General features: G+C 42.0%; 1 protein-coding gene and 1 pseudogene across 1 annotated transcript in view; one reads left to right on the forward strand and one right to left on the reverse strand.

The window, feature by feature from the left end:
• Window positions 1-15,731, forward strand: part of LOC149525441 (uncharacterized) — a 39,736-nt gene extending 24,005 nt beyond the window's left edge. The window contains 5 exon segments of the mRNA XM_089776016.1: window positions 1,744-1,904; window positions 7,545-7,748; window positions 8,871-9,052; window positions 11,303-12,003; window positions 12,005-15,731. Of these exon segments, the coding sequence (XP_089632142.1) occupies window positions 1,744-1,904; window positions 7,545-7,748; window positions 8,871-9,052; window positions 11,303-12,003; window positions 12,005-15,359 (4,603 nt within the window). The 3' untranslated portion in view covers window positions 15,360-15,731.
• Window positions 4,074-6,856, reverse strand: LOC149525442 (uncharacterized; annotated as a pseudogene).
• Window positions 15,732-16,188: the final 457 nt, after the last annotated feature.

A 16,188-nucleotide genomic window follows, 5' to 3' on the forward strand; every position in this document is an offset into this window, starting at 1 on the left:
CTTCTCCAAGTCAGCTGCTGCTGAAACTGATCAGCAGCTGATTCCAGGAAGCCTGGGGCAGAGCAACTCTGCCTCGGGCTTCCTGTAGTCAGCGCTGGTCAGTTTCAGCAGCGGCTGACTTGGGGACGCCTGGGGCAGAGCAGCTGGGGTGGTGCTGGGTTGCTCCAGTAGCACTGCTCCTCGGCGCTACTGGACCAACCCAGCAGCACCCCAGCTGCTCTGCCCCAGGCGTCCTGATTCAGCCACTGCTGAAACTGACCAGCAGCGGCTGAATCAGGACCTGGGGCAGAGCAGCTGGGGTGCTGCCGGGTTGGTCCAGTAGTGCCCAGAGTGGCGCTGCAAGACCAATCGGCAGCGCCCCAGCTGCTCTACTCCAGGGTCCAAAACAAAAGTCTGGTCTGCTGGGGGGGGGGCACACTAGCTGCGCCCCCCCCCCCTCTCCAGCAGACCAGGGACACGGGAGCAGAGCCGCAGCGGCAGCGGGGTGCCGCACCTCTGAGGCTTTGCTCTGGCAAAGCCTCAGAGGCGCGGGACCCCCCGCAGCTGCGGCTTCAGTCCCGGTGCCTGTGGTCTGCTGGGGACCGTCCCCAGCAGACCACAGGCACCGGGACTGAAGCGGCAGCAGCGGCGGGTTCCCGCGCTTCTGAGGCTTTGCTCTGGCAAAGCCTCAGAAGCGCGGGAACCCGCCCGGTGCCCCTGGTCTGCTGGAGACAGTCTCCAGCAGACCAGGGGCACCGGAGCAGCTTACGAACGGGGCTTTCTCGCCCCGGAGCTCGCAGGTAGCAATCCGCTACCTCGACCTCCGGGGCGAGAAAGCCCCGTTCGTAAGTGCGGATCCGACATAAGTCGGATCCGCGTAAGTCCGGGACTGCCTGTATTTAGAATGCAAGAACACAAACTTTCTCATAGTATACACTGTACATATCATAGAATCATAGACATGTACGGCTGCAAAGGACCTTTAGAAATCATCAAATCCAGTCCCTGAACCGAGGCACAACTAAGTAAACCTTTATCATTCATGGCAGGTGTTTTCCAACCTGTTCTTAAAAGCCTCCCTTGGAAGCCTATTTCAGAGTTTAATGCTGCTTAGGGTTAGAAAGTTTTTCCTAATATCCAATTTACCGGTAATTCTCCCTTGCCACAGATTAATCCCATAACTTTTTGTTGATTTTTCAGTGAACATAGAGAACCATGGATCATTACAGTCTACATAACATCCATTAATGTCTTTGAAGACTCTTATCATGGCCTCTGTTAGGTCTTTTCTCAATACTAAACATGTTCCTTTTTTAAACCTTTTCTCTTAGGTCAAGTTTTCTAAATCTGTTATAATTTTTCCTGTTCTCTTGTGGACTTTCTTTAGTTTGTCCACATCTTTCTTAAAGTGTGGTTCCCAGAATTGGACACAGTTCTGCCAAATTTATTTAACCAATTTATTAAGGCATAAGCTTTCATGGGTAAACCACTTCATCAGATGAACTGGAATGGAAGCATTTGGTGTGTAAATGTTAATATCCAGAGGGGGGAAATTTCCTTTTTGATGCATTAAACTGTTGAGATCCTTATTCAGTCCTAAGTTGATAGTGTAGAATTTTCAAATTAACTCTAGTTCAGCTCTCTCCCTGTGTAATCGTTTTTGAAATTCTTTTGAAACCTTTTCAACCTGTTATTGCATCTACAGCACATTTCCCAAGCATGCTTATAAGAATATCATGTCATTTCCTGGTTTGTATTTCTTAGATTTAATACATTTGACAACAAGTTGTTTGGAATTAATGATTTGGAAGCTGAGCGCATGGATCCTCAACAAAAGTTACTCCTGGAATGTACATACAGAGCACTGGAGGATGCCGGAGTCACAATGGAAAATATCAGTGGCAGCAAAACAGGGGTTTTTGTTGGTAAGTTAGCAGTTTAATGGTGAACCAGTTCATAAATTTAGCATCTTAGAAAATAATACACATTTCTATATACTTTACATAGGAATCTAACTTTATTTATCTAATGAGAAGATTTACCTGGCGTTGCTTGGGTCCTTAACTCAATTAATTTTTGTTTTTTGAAAATAAAATGAAAATGTACATGCTTCATTTGAATCATTGCTGTGGGATGGTGATGAGGGGTTCAGTATGCAGGCTGCTCTGGGGACAGAGGACAACACCTACCCTCTCTCACTGCAGTAGCTTGGGACCAGGTGATAAGTGCCTCTTTATGACCACTGCAACTTCAACAGGCATACCCGGGGTGGGGGAGGGGTGCATGTCCCATAGCTGGGTCAGGTCCAGGTTCATTTTCCCCCTGTGCTCCCCAGCCAGAGTGAGGAATGCAGCAAACTGCACGTTCCCCTCAATCCCTGATGAAGGGGAACAGCTAGCAATGTCCCCATACTAATTGGGAGAGGAGGAGCTTCAGCCCATCCCATCCTTCCAAAAGGGTGCCTGGAGGATGGGAGGCTCAGGACTAAAACAGTCCCAGATTGAAGGGAAGCATCTCCAGCCAGCCTCTTTCACCTGCCTGGTGATTCTGTCTTTTTTTTCTGTATAATTTTATGAGACGCAATCCCCTTTCCCATTTTCCTAGTACAACCAAATTATTTCCTTGCTCTAAGTATCAGAGGGGTAGCAGAGTTAGTCTGAATCTGCACAAAAAACAAGAAGTCCTTTGGCACTTTATAGACTAACAGATTTATTGGAGCATAAGCTTTTGTGGGCAAAGACCCACTTCATCAGATACATGTAGTGGAAATTCCAGAGGCAGGTATAAATATACAGGCATATGAAAAGAGTACCAATCAAGAGTAAGGCTAGAGATAACGAGGTCAATTATGTCAGGGAGGATGAGGCCCACTTCTAGCAGCTGATGTGGAGGTGTGAACACCAAGAGAGGCAAAACTGCTTTTGTAGTTGACTAGCCATTCACAGTCTTTGTTTAATCCTAAAACGTTGCAAATGACTTGTAGCTCTGCAGTTTCTCTTTGAAGTCTGTTTTTGAAGTGTTTTTGTTGCAGGATGGCTACTTTTAAATCTGTTACTGTGTTCAGGGAGATTGAAGTGTTCTCCTACAGGTTTTTGTATGTTACTGTAGTCCCCATACTGAAGGGGTCTCTGTTTTATTCTAAAAAGACCCTGTGTGCTACAATCTAGACTACAATTCCCATGAGCCCTTGGAACAAAAGAGGTAGGAGGGACTCTTGTGAGAGAGAGGAGGCTCTCTCCATGTGCTTGCAGAAAGAGGCCTAGCAGTCTGGGACTCTACCTTGCAGTTTGGAACCAAAGGGGGAGCCAGGCTGCTGCCAAGGACATTGACCCAGTGCAGGGGCTGTTGGATGCCTCTACTACATGCCTGTTGGAACTGGGAGTTAGCAGGCTGCTTCCTATAGGCACAGCATGAAGTAGTAAGTTTGGGCCTTGCTGGAAGAGTGCTGCCTGGGACAGAGCTGCTGTTTAGCCTGGACCAAATCCTCACTACAGCTGCAACATCAGTGCGCCAACGCAAGCAAGTGTCTGGGATTGAGTCTAAGGGTGTGCACACTCTGGGGCGGGGTCACTGTTGTCTAGCTATATAAACTTTAGTTACTATTATGTGTTTTGTTAATGCTATTCCTTGCTAATCTGTTAATCCCTGTTTAGTTAAGTAAATTGTTTATTTTAAAGTATTCTATTAGATGTATATGATTTGTAGTTGTTCTGGAATTAGATCCAGCTTTATGTTGGAATGAGTTTATTCCTGGAGGCTCTCAAGGCACCAGTGTGTGTACAAGGCCAGCCAGGTGGAGGCACCGCCACTTTACATTCATTGCCAGCAAGGGACTGCAGCAAGAGGGTGGATAGGGCTTTCCCCAACTAAACACCATCACCACTGGGTACTCAGGATCTCTTTTGGGTTAAAACACCAGGCGCCCAGGCACACCTGTGAGTGTGACCTGCTCCCCAGTAACCCGGGGAGGAAAAAGGGGGTTACATTACCATTCCTGATATCAGATTTGTGTCCTTTTATTCTTTTATGTAGGGACTGTCCAGTTTGGCCGATGTATATGACAGAGGGGCATTGCTGGCACATGATAGCATATATTACATTGGTAGATGTGCAGGTGAATGAACCAGTGATGGTGTGGTGATGTGGTTAGGTCCTGTGATGGTGTCGCTGGTGTAGATATGTGGGCAGAGTTGGCACCGAGGTTTGTTGCAGGGATTGGTTCCTGAGTTAGAGTTTCTGTAGTGTGGTGTATAGTTGCTGGTGAGAATTTGCTTCAGGTTGACGGGCTGTCTGTGGGTGAGAACTGGTCTGCCTCCCAATGCCCGTGAAAGTGAGGGCTCATTGTCCAGGAAGGGTTGTAGATCACTGATGATACATTGGAGAGGTTTTAGCTGGGGACTGTATATGATGGCCAGTGGTGTTCTGTTATTTTCTCTGTTGGGCCTGTCTTGTAGCAAGAGGCTGCTGGGTATACGTCTGGCTCTGTCAATCTGTTTCCTCACTTCCTCGGGAAGGTATTGTAGTTTTAAGAATGCTTGGTGAATATCTTGTAGGTGTTTGTCTCTGTCTGAGGGGTTGGAACAAATGCGGTTGTACCTTAGTGGTTGGCTATAGACAATGGATCTTGTGGTGTATCTGGGGTGGAAGCTGGAGGCATGTAGGTAAGCGTAGTGGTCAGTAGGTTTTTGGTATAGGATGGTGTTTATGTGACCATCACTTATTTACACTGTAGTGTCCAGGAAGTGGATCTCTTGTGTAGACTGGTCCAGGCTGAGGTTGATGGTGGGGTGGAAACTGTTGAACTCACGGTGGAATTCTTCCAGAGCCTCCTTCCCGTGGGTCCAGATAATGATGATGTCATCAATGTAGCGTAAGTAGAGGAGGGGTGCTAGTGGACGAGAGCTGAGGAAGGGTTGTTCCAGGTCAGCCATAAAAATGTTGGCATACTATGGTGCCATGCAGGTGCCCATAGCAGTGCCATTGGTTTGAAGGTATAAATTGTCTCCAAATATGAAATAGTTGTGTGTGAAGATAAAGTCACAGAGCTCGGACACCAGCTTAAGCTATGATAAGACGAAGCTGTATGCTGAATTTGGTGTTCCTAGCTCTTACCGTTTACGAGGAGCTCTTGAATAAATAGACAGGCAGACAGACACATAGACAGATAAACTCTTTAAAATATATAATAAATAACGAAATAATAGAAATGGTCTGAGGTAAACAGGATGAAGTTTAATAAAGACAAATGTAAAGTGCTCCACTTAGGAAGGAACAATCAGTTTCACACATACAGAATGGGAAGCAACTGTCTAGGAAGGAGTACGGCATAAAAGGATCTAGGGGTTATAGTGGACCACAAGCTGAATATGAGTCAGCAGTGTGATGCTGTTGCAAAGAAAGGAAACATGATTCTGGGATGCATTAACAGGTGCGTTGTGAGCAAGACACAAGAAGTCATTCTTCCGCTCTACTCTGCACTGGTTAGGCCTCAATTGGAGTATTGTGTTCAGTTCTGGGCACCACATTACAAGAAAGATGTGGAGAAACTGGAGAGGGCCCAGAGAAGAGCAACAAGAAAGATTAAAGGTCTAGAGAACATGACCTATGAGTGAAGGCTGAAAGAATTGGGTTTGTTTAGTTTAGAAAAGAGAAGATTGAGGAGGGACATAATAGCAGTTTTCAGTTATCTAAAAGGGTGTCATAAGGATGAGAAAGAAAACTTGTTCATCTTGGCCTCTGAGGATAGAACAAGAAGCAATGGGCTTAAACTGCAGCAAGGGAGGTTGTTTGGACATTAGGAAAAGTTCTTAACTGTCAGGGTAGTCAAATACTGGAATAAATTGCCCAGGGAGGTTGTGGAATCCCCATCTGTGGAGATATTTAAGAGTGGGTTAGATAAATGTCTATCAGGGATGGTCTAGACAGTATTTGGTCCTGCCATGGGGGTAGGGGACTGGATTCGATGACCTCTCGAGGTCCCTTCTAGTCCTAGTATTCTATGATTCTATCTAAAGATACTAGACTCTGAACAAAGCTACCTACTGTATATTAGGTGAACTCACATTGTGTAACTAATTTATTGTATTGTTCATTGCTACATAAATAATACTTTAAATCTAAATTACAAACAGCAGTGCCTGGCTATGGAGGGCATTTAAGTTAAATCAAATTAGAAGTTTGCCCCAGTTTCACTGAATTGGTTTAGAATCACGCTTTCAGCTAGGCCCCTGCCACTTTCTCTTGCAGATAAAGTCTTCATGGCATTGAATACCTTCTGCAAGTTTTAAGTGTCAAATCTATAGATAAGAAATGAAATCCTGGTCCCACTGAAGTCAATAAGAGTTTTGTGATTTACTTCAATACAGCCAGGATTTCACTCTAGGTCAGGGGTGGGGAAAAATAATCAGAGACTGCACAAACATGAGAAAGAAAAAAAATCCGCCCCACACTGATATGGCTCCTGACTGAGAAACAGAAAGAAACACTCCCCACATTCCATGATAGTAGATTTTGTGGAGGTACCTAGGATTTGAAGAGGGGCAAAAAAATGAGGGGTTCAGTATGTGGGAGGTGGCTGTCAGAAAGCGGGTTTGAGGTGTGGGCTTAGGAAGCAGGATGCAGGAGTGGTTTAGGATGGGAGGTTTGGGAGGGAGGTGGGGTGCAGGAGCAGAATGGGGGTGCATGGTCTGGGTGGGATTTAGAGTGCAGAAGTGTGGGGGTATTCTAGGCAGGAGGTAGGGTGCAGGAGCAGGCTGGGTCTGGGCAGGTACAGGAGCAGGGTCAGAATGAGGGCCAGGAGGGCCCAGGAGCATACTGGCAGTGAGGGGTCTGAGCGATCTGGGGTGCTTACTTGGCACAGCTTCCTGGGGATACACATAGCTCCATGTCCCCTACCACTCCCAGGCACTGCCCCTGCTGCTTCTATTGGCCAGGAATAAGTGGGGTGGAATGCTTCCAGGCAGCACTTTAATGCACTGCTGCTTCCCCAGACAAGGGGAGGGAAAGCAGGAGGAAGAGCCTATGGATTGGCTCCAGCCCCAGCTTGCCTGACTCTGGCCTGCAGGGCTCATTCCCTGCCCCCTACTTCAGGGAGCTAGCAATAGGGCTTCGGCCCTGTTGGGGCAGGTGCAGGGGGTCACAGAGCTGGAGCACCAGTGCCGACTCCCCAGTGCCTTGAGCATCAGAGCTGGATCCAGGCAAGCTGGGGGCTGGATCTGGCCCCCAGGCCTTAGGTTCTGCACCCCTGCTGTAGGTGCTGATGTAGGCCACCTGTTATGTTGTTTGGAGTTACAGAGTTTAGAAAAAAATCACTTGAAATACAGAGAGCTGAGCAGTTGCAAGCTTCCTATTTATTCTATAACAGAACTAACAAGCCAAAAAAGGCTGGGCTGACTCCCAATAACCTAACTCTGTTAATATAATAACAACAAGATCTATATCTACAAGAACTCAATACTCAGCACCATTACCTAGAGTGAAGAGAGGAAAGAACCACCCTACGTTTGGATCTCTTCTTTTATTTTAATCCCTCATACTAATATGAAATATGTCTGCTGTTTTTACAGGTCTTATGAATCGAGACTATGAAATCATCACAAGCAGAGCAGTAAATGAAATAAATAATTATGATGGTACTGGGGTATCAGTAAGCATAGCTGCCAACAGGATTTCATACACTTTTAATCTGACTGGACCATCACTTTCCCTTGATACTGCATGCTCATCGTTTCTTTATGCTTTGCATTATGCCTCTCAAGCAATTAAACAAGGTATTGAGTCTAAAAGTAAATAAGCAAATAAATTAGGATTGCTATTGTATATAAGTTACTAAGGTATTTATGTGCAGTGTCTTATTGGAATTTGACTAATGTCACAGCTGGTAACAGCTAAACATATTTGCATTTTATCATTACAAAATGAACAAAATGAAGGTTTGCACTATCAGTTCCACCAATATGGATTTCAATATGGCTTATACCTCTTGTGATAGACAACAATTGGCAAACACCATCACTGACTTTAGCACCCATGAAAGATGTAAGCCTCCTTTTTCAGAGACCTGCTATATTGTTAATGTCTGCCTTTCTTCCAAATCACTCTATTATGGTTCGTGAAGGTTTGGATGTGTTTTGTTTTTAAAAAGAGACAAAGAGTGTTTATTCCCTCAGGCTATGTCTACACTACAGCGTTATTTCAAAATATCTAATTTTGAAATAGTTAATTCGAAATAGCTTATTTCGAAATAACGCGTCTACACACAAAATGCATTTTGAAATAGTGTTTTTCTATTTTGAAATAGCGTGTCCACATTGAGTTGATGTTGAACCGCATTTAAGGCTGGTTGAAACCAGTTCCAGCAGAGCATCAGGTCAGAAGAGACCTTGTGGCCAGGGCAGCTGGAGGCCCCGTATTTCGAAATAAGCATCTACCTAGTGCTTATTTCAAAATAGAAATTTTGAAATTGGCACTATTCCTCTTGGAATGAGGTTTACCAATTTTGAAATAAGCCCTCTGCTATTTCAAATTAATTTCGAAATAATGAAATGGCTGTGTAGACGCTAGAAAAGTTATTTCAAAATAACTGCTGTTGTTTCGAAATAACTTTGCTGTGTAGACATACCATCAGTGACTAATATTTATATTCTGCTGTCTGCTCAGACTTATTCCAAACATTGAGAGTTTTACTATCTCTTGGCTTTCAAGGCCAGGAAGTCTGACTATGTCTATGAAATTTCAGTGGGTCAGTCTTGTTTTAATAACCTCTCTGCAAATTTTCTCATTTTATCACTAATGAGCAATGTTAATAGTTCCATATATTAGACAATGTATTATTGTAAATTTGTAGAGATGCACAGAAGATGGAAAACAGTCATACATTTATTTTACTACAGGAGATTGTGAAGCGGCTCTGTGTGGAGGAGTGAACTGCATTATAGATCCTCGCCCTTTCGTGTCTCTGAGTAAAGCAAAAATGATTTCTCCCGAGGGGATGAGTATGCCCTTTACTAACAAAGCAAATGGTTATGGAAGGGGAGAAGGCTGTGGAGTTCTTTTACTGAAACCACTAAAAAAGGTAGGGTTATTTTCTTACAACCTCCAAAAATAAGATTTCCAGATACACAGAAGGGTGCAATTCCCATTTAAATATAATTCTAGATTCAACTCTTCTAACCTGAGGTTAATATCAAGGACTAAAATATTTAGGGCTTTCCTGTACAACATGCCCTAGCAACTCCAAGATGGAGGAGATTTCCTTTTTGTCCTCTTCCTGGTGTGCTGTGCTTACGCTATCAAAATACTGCACCATTAGGTACACCAAGGTAGACATCAGCATGACAATGGTTTGATGCAAAACAGGATTCATGAGGAGGGCCATTCTTGCGTGTTGCTATGGCATCTGTGCGGGCAACCAGGGCTGAAAATGGTGCAAAAAGACAGTTGCCTGTTGATCTCAAGCAAGAGGGGAGGGAGTAGATGAGCACATTAAGGGACACTGATGACATGAACCCAGAACCATACCCTGCACAGCTTTGGTCCCAGCGTGCACCGGGAGCATAACCCAGAATGCAAAGCAGTGTAGCCATTGTGGGATAGCTACGCACAGTGCATCACTTTCAAAGTCAATGGCAGTCTCCCTAATGGGGATGCATTACATCGAACTACATTGAATTCTTGTGCACTGTGGAGATATGGACCTTCGACTTTGCAAAATTGGGTGACCAGAAATCAACCTTAATAGATTCAACCTTATCTCATAGTGCAGACAAAGGCCTTAAGCACTTACCTTAGTTGAAATCACTTCAATTTCTGGCTTCTGTTTCTCCAAATATTGTAAATGCTCCATCATCTCCTGTATTATTGGATCCATCATGTGGCTGTGGTATGCAGCTGGGACATGTAAAACACGGAGAAATATGTCTCTCTTGCTGAACAGCTGAGCTAGTTCTTTCTCAAGGGCACTCACAGTGTCTGCATCTCCAGACAAGGTACAGGAAGAAGGGCTGTTAAAAGCTGCAATGCACACCTTCCCAGAATATGGGCCAAGGGCTTTTGATACTTCTTGAACAGGAATGTTACCAACTACCAACATTCTGCCTCCAGTAACCTTTGCCTGCAACCTACTCCTGTGATAAATTACTTTGACGGCATCTTCAAGGGAAAGAAACCCCCCACAATGAGCAGCGGCAACTTCTCCAACTGAATGTCCAACAGCAGCCACTGGCTTAATTCCCCAATATCTCAGAAGAGAAGTTAAGGCAACCTGGAGAGTGAAAAGCAATGGCTGGGCAATTTCTGGCCTAGAGAAATCATCACATTTGCTTTCTGTTAATTCTAGGAGGCTGATGGGTACATATTGCTGAAATAACATTTCTATTTCTTTACATTTGTCTCTGAATATTGGCTCTGAACTCAACAGTGACTTGCAAATCCCTTTGAAATTTACTCCATTAGCGCAGAACACAAAAACTAATTGTGGAGTCATCTTTGATGGAGTTATTTCTGTTTTAGCTGCTAATGCAACTTGTTGCTGTAAATGTCGGAGAGAGTTGGTAACAAATGCTTTTCTATACTTGTAATTTACATGGCTTCTTCTACAGGCAGCGGTATAAGCTACATTTGGGAGAGTTACTGAGTTGCTTATGTTTAATTGTTCAGCTGTATCTTCCATTGTCAATTTGAGGGATTTGCATGAAGCTGCTGAGAGTACCAATAATTCAAGTGGTCTTTTAAAAGAGGGAAGAATTTGTTTTTGCTTGAATTGTCTGACCACAACATGAGCATTGGTTCCCCCAAATCCAAAACAGTTGACACCAGCTACTCTTCCAAATTCTTTCGACTCTTCCCATTTTTCTACAGTCGTTGGAATGGATAGATTTAATTTCTTTGTATTTATGCTGCTAATATTCTCTCTATAGTGCAAAGATGGAACAATCTTTTCATGGTGCATCATTAAAAGAACTTTAATTAATGCTGCTGCCCCAGCAGCTGATTCAGAATGGCCAACATTTCCTTTAACGGAGCCAATCTTCAGAATAGGCATTTTAGGAGACCTTTTACTACCAATGATGCTACCTAGGCTCTCTGCTTCTGTAGGATCTCCAGCAGAAGTTCCTGTGCCATGTGCTTCAACATATTGCACAGCTGATGGATCAACATGAGCCAGATAAATGCTGCATAGTAACTTTTCCTGTGCTATTTGAGATGGTCTTGTGATTGGAGTCACAGATCTTCCATTCTGATTTACTGCACTGATGTTTATAACACCCCATATTCTGTTGTAGTCTTCTAGTGCCTGTTTTGGAAAACAAGGAAACATGTATAGAATTGGACTGGGAAGGCTGCTTCCTCAGATGAATTCACTACAGGCCATTTCTGGGCTCGACACGCTCGAGATCCTGTTGCTTTCACACAGGCCATACTGACTTCAGCTAAAGAGAAGGAAAATGTTGTGTTTGTTGAAATAGGCCCTGACAGAGCTTTACAGAGGTATATAGTGGAAACACTAGGAAAACAAACTAGAGTTTTGTCCTCCTTGCAAACTGATAAAGAATACCAGACACTTCTTACTCTTACAGGAAATCTGTTTGAACTGGGATATAACTGTGACTGGCATCACTTTTATGAAGGGTACCAAAGTTTTCCAGCAGCCTTTCCCAGGTATCAGTTTGATCATAAGAAGCTAATGACCTATTTGAATATCCATCAACAAGCAAATCAAAGAGTTGTAAACTCATATCATCCTCCGATTTACAGCATGAACAGTGACAACACCAAATTCAACTGCCCAGTGTCCCAGGCATTAGTGCCCTATTTATATGAGCACAAGAACAATGGTGTTGCTTTAGTTCCAGGTGCATTTTTTGTAGAACTCGGTTTGGCATCTGTGATGAATAGTTCAAGGCTGAAAGTGCCTTTAAGTAATTGCCAGATTAGCATACATTTTTTGGCACCGTGTGTTTTAAACCAGAATTCTCATGATTTAAAGATAGAATTGGCCTCACAAAAAACAGTGACAAATTTCAGCTGCAGTGTATGCATTGGGACAAATTACAAAGAAGTCTGAAGCTGCATTGGAAGAAAACAGCATTTCCTTTCAAGACATCTTTCAAAGATGCAAATCAGTAGTTACAGCAGATGAGGTTTATGAAACACTATCTCAGGTTGGATTTCAATATGGTTCCAGCTTCAGACAGCTAAGCGATGTATTTTATTGTGAAGAGCTAAAAGAAGCTATAACCAGCATAAAGGTGAATAGAGAGACCAGAGATGAGATGTCTGGCTATTGTATCCATCCAGTGCTGTTAGACTGCTTTTTACAAATGACTGTTATTATGACAACAATAACTGTCCAGACCAGAGCAGGTTTTCCTTCAAGCATAGGCAGCCTTGTTGTTTTCAGATCTTTGGAGGAGGAAATGGTGATATATGTTAAAACAAGCAAATCAACTGAGAATTACTTAGAGGTCTGTGGATGCTTTACAGATAAACATGGCTCCATTCTGGCAGAACTGAAATGTGTTGGGATCACTTTTATGAAGCAAATATCCACCAGAGATAATGACTTGCTCTTTGAAAATAAGTGGAAAGAAATATTTCCTGCTCAGGTGATAGGAAGTGTAGGGGAAGCACCTAGGGTCATTGTGTTTGCTGACAAACTTGGAATAGCTCAGCAACTCAAAAAATACTTACACAATGAGTCGAAATATGTTATGTATGAAGATTGGGAGATACTGTTAGAAGCCAAGACACCAGAAATGACCATACAAAATAAAATGAAAAGGGAGCTTGAGGACTACCATGAAGTTTTGTTTATGTGGGGAATTCAGAAGTTAAGTGACGAATTCCCAAGCAAAGTGGTGGCACATTTAGCTAAGTGTTGTGAGGTTTATCGTCAAATTATTGTGGCATTAAGAGGGGGAAAAAAAAGTTGTTCAATTAGAATAATCACCTACAGAACAACCGACAGAAATGTAGATCATATTAACCCTGGATTTGCTTTGTGTGGCATGACAAGAACTTGCATAGTTGAAGTTTCAGAAATCACATTTCAGATGATTGACATCAGCTCTTTGAGTACACTGGACATCTCAGCCTTAGCAGATGTTATTGTAAAATATAGAGGACATGATCATCCAGAAATTTGTATCCATCAGGGAAGAACTTACTCTTCAGAAATCAGACGCACACCATTTAAAGATGTAGATTACACTCAACCTTCAAAGTCTCTTCAGAATTTAGAGACATTCACGTTATACACGACAGATCCTTATCAAGTGAAGGATTTATCTGCTGAAATAGCCAATAATACTGTTTCTCAGCTTGATAATCACAGTGTGGAAGTTCAAATTGACAAAATATGCATTCATTCAGAAGACTATTTTCTTGTTAGCATTTCAAGCTGTGACTTTGGGAATACATTGTACTGGAATTCATATACAATAGACAGACATAAGCTTTTAGCTTTGGACTTCAGTGGCACAGTAACTGCAATAGGTAGCAAAGTGAGAAAAGTTAAGGTGGGAGATCAAGTTGCTTCATGTTATCCAGTTGTTGCGTCATCAAGAGTCAAAGTTCCAGGAACGGTTTGTTTCAACATTAAGAAGTCTCCATGGTTTAGTAACATACCTTGTGTGTCATATTTTCTGGTCTCATGGGAAATTTTAAATCAAACATTATCGAATGTGAAACACAGTGAGACTTCAGGTATTATTTCTACTGAACCAGAATCAGCTTTGTGCAAAGTCCTTACTCTGACAGCCCAGGAAATGGGCTGGAGAACAGTACTTGCAAAACCTACTTCTGATGAGTGGCAGTGTGGAAAGCAGTGCAGTGCTCTGGTTTGTCTGCCACCAGTAACTGGAATGTCTAAGGAAAATTTAGTCCATCTTTCTCATCTCCGAGACCTTGTGATAGTACATGGTAATTGACAGCCTGAGTGTTTTCAATACCTAATTGGAAGTGATCAAGAAAACATCCGTGTTCATGTACTGAAAATTATGAGTGTATTTCAGAAAGCATCTCTGAAACAATCCCTAAGGGCTGTCCGTGGATGGATCAAATCAATGCAAATGAAACCATTTCAAAACCTGTCATATTCTGTTTTTCAGCAGACAGAGAACTTTGAAAGTACAAACACTTCTGTGACCTCCTATTTCACCTGCAGATCTGTCCCACTTGCTGTGCTGAAAGGGAATGAGGTGACTAACTGGATTTCAGACATACCAGTGTACGAAACACAGCAGAAAATGTTTAAACAGAATGCAGTTTACATAGTGGCAGGGGGACTCACTGGGCTTGGATTCGAAACTGTGAAGTTTATAGCCCAGAATGGAGGGGGTCGTATTGCAGTGCTTTCAAGGAGCAAGCCTAGCATAGAGAAACAAGAAGAAATCAAGTCCTTAGAACATCAATGCAAAGGGAGCAGAATAGTCAGTTTGCAGTGCAATGTTATTTCTAGCTCAGATGTTGAAAAAGCAATCAGTTAAATTGACACTGTCTTTCCAAAGACTCCAGTCAAAGGTGTGTTCCATAGTGCTGTGGTTTTACATGATGGACATCTTGAAGCTCTGAACTTGTCTCACTTTGAGAAAGTGTTAAGTCCCAAAGTTGCAGGGGCAATAAATCTCCACCGGGCTACCAGAGGATAGGAACTTGACTATTTTGTGTGTTACTCCTCTATTACTTCATTTCTTGGAAATTCATCACAAGCAAATTATGCTGCTGCTAATTCTTTCTTAGATGTTTTCTGCCATTATAGGAGGAACTGTGGACTTTCAGGACAATCTATTAATTGGGGTGCCTTGAATCTTGGATTATTGCTAAATCAAAACAGCATTCAAAATATTTTGGAATCCAAAGGCATAGGTATTCTGCAGGTACATGAAATTTATGAATATCTTAAAAAAAGTTTAATTCTGAATAATCCTCAGCAAGCTGTAATAAAATTAAATTTTGGAACGCTGAGCACTTGTGTTCTTTCTAGCTTTGAATCACTCAGGAGTCGGTTCCGTATACTTATGTCAGAAGAATTTGGCAATAAGATCGAGCTGTCTGAACAAAGTACCCCTCAGAATTTATCTCCAGTCAGTTCTGAAGATTATGTCACCTCACTGGTGAGTTATCTCAGTAGTACAAATGCAAGTGATCTAACTGTGAACACATCACTTGCATCACTGGGCATGGACTCTATGTCAGCCATGACACTACAGAATCGTATCTTTCATGAAAGAAGTGTGGAAATACCCCTTGTGAAACTGCTTGATCCTCACACAACTATATCGAGTTTAGTACTGCTTTTACAAGAAAGTTCTAGTGAGAGTGGATCATTTGAGAAAACAACTCATGCAGCAGAAAATATTGATGATGGAAGCTGGTTATAGGAACCCATTTTATGTATTAATTTGGTAACTTTGGCATTAGTGAGACCTAACTGATATTTTAAAACAATCAATATACACTTTGAGTAGAATAAAGCTTTGAATGATAATAAGTTATTTCTTTACCACCAAGTCAGCTTAGGTTTGGTACTGCACTTCACTCTTTGGATGTATCATACCTTTTGCATGTGACATACATTTTTGTTAATTTGCTTGACTAAAAATACGTAAAATGATGTGTATACATTTTTTGCAGATTTGTATATCAGATAAAATAAGTAAATTGTATATTTTGTTTTAATATAATGAATAATAGCTTGATCTGACCACATCTTAAATTATTAATATACTAAAATAAAATAACACACTATCCAAGCAATTGTTGATTGGTATTATTACTTGCATATCACATATGTTAATTATGAATACATATAATTTCTGTTCAAATGAAGAAATCTGTTGCATGAGGCTATTGCATAATGTTTGTAGTGGGGAAATCATTTTGGTCTCAGAACACATCATTTGATCTCCCCACCATATATTGTAAATCAAAAAGTTGTCTCAAAGACTCCCATCTTACTTTTCCCATTTTATTTATGATTTTTTTACATACCCATGAAAAATATTAAAACGAATATTTATAAAAGCACACAGTATAACAAGTAAATCTTATTTTCTGGATCAATAACTATCCCTCCACTGTTAAAAAGCAAGCACAAACAGTAGAAAAGAACAATCTAATAAGTATTTCCTTTTTCTGTTGCCTTATTTTAATTCTTTTTCTCCTAAACCTCCTTTCTTCCCTCCTTCATGCTTTAAAAAAGCCCTTATT

This window comes from Pelodiscus sinensis, chromosome 2, assembly GCF_052426305.1.
Source record: "Pelodiscus sinensis isolate ZL-2025 chromosome 2, ASM5242630v1, whole genome shotgun sequence".
Taxonomy (NCBI): domain Eukaryota; kingdom Metazoa; phylum Chordata; order Testudines; family Trionychidae; genus Pelodiscus; species Pelodiscus sinensis.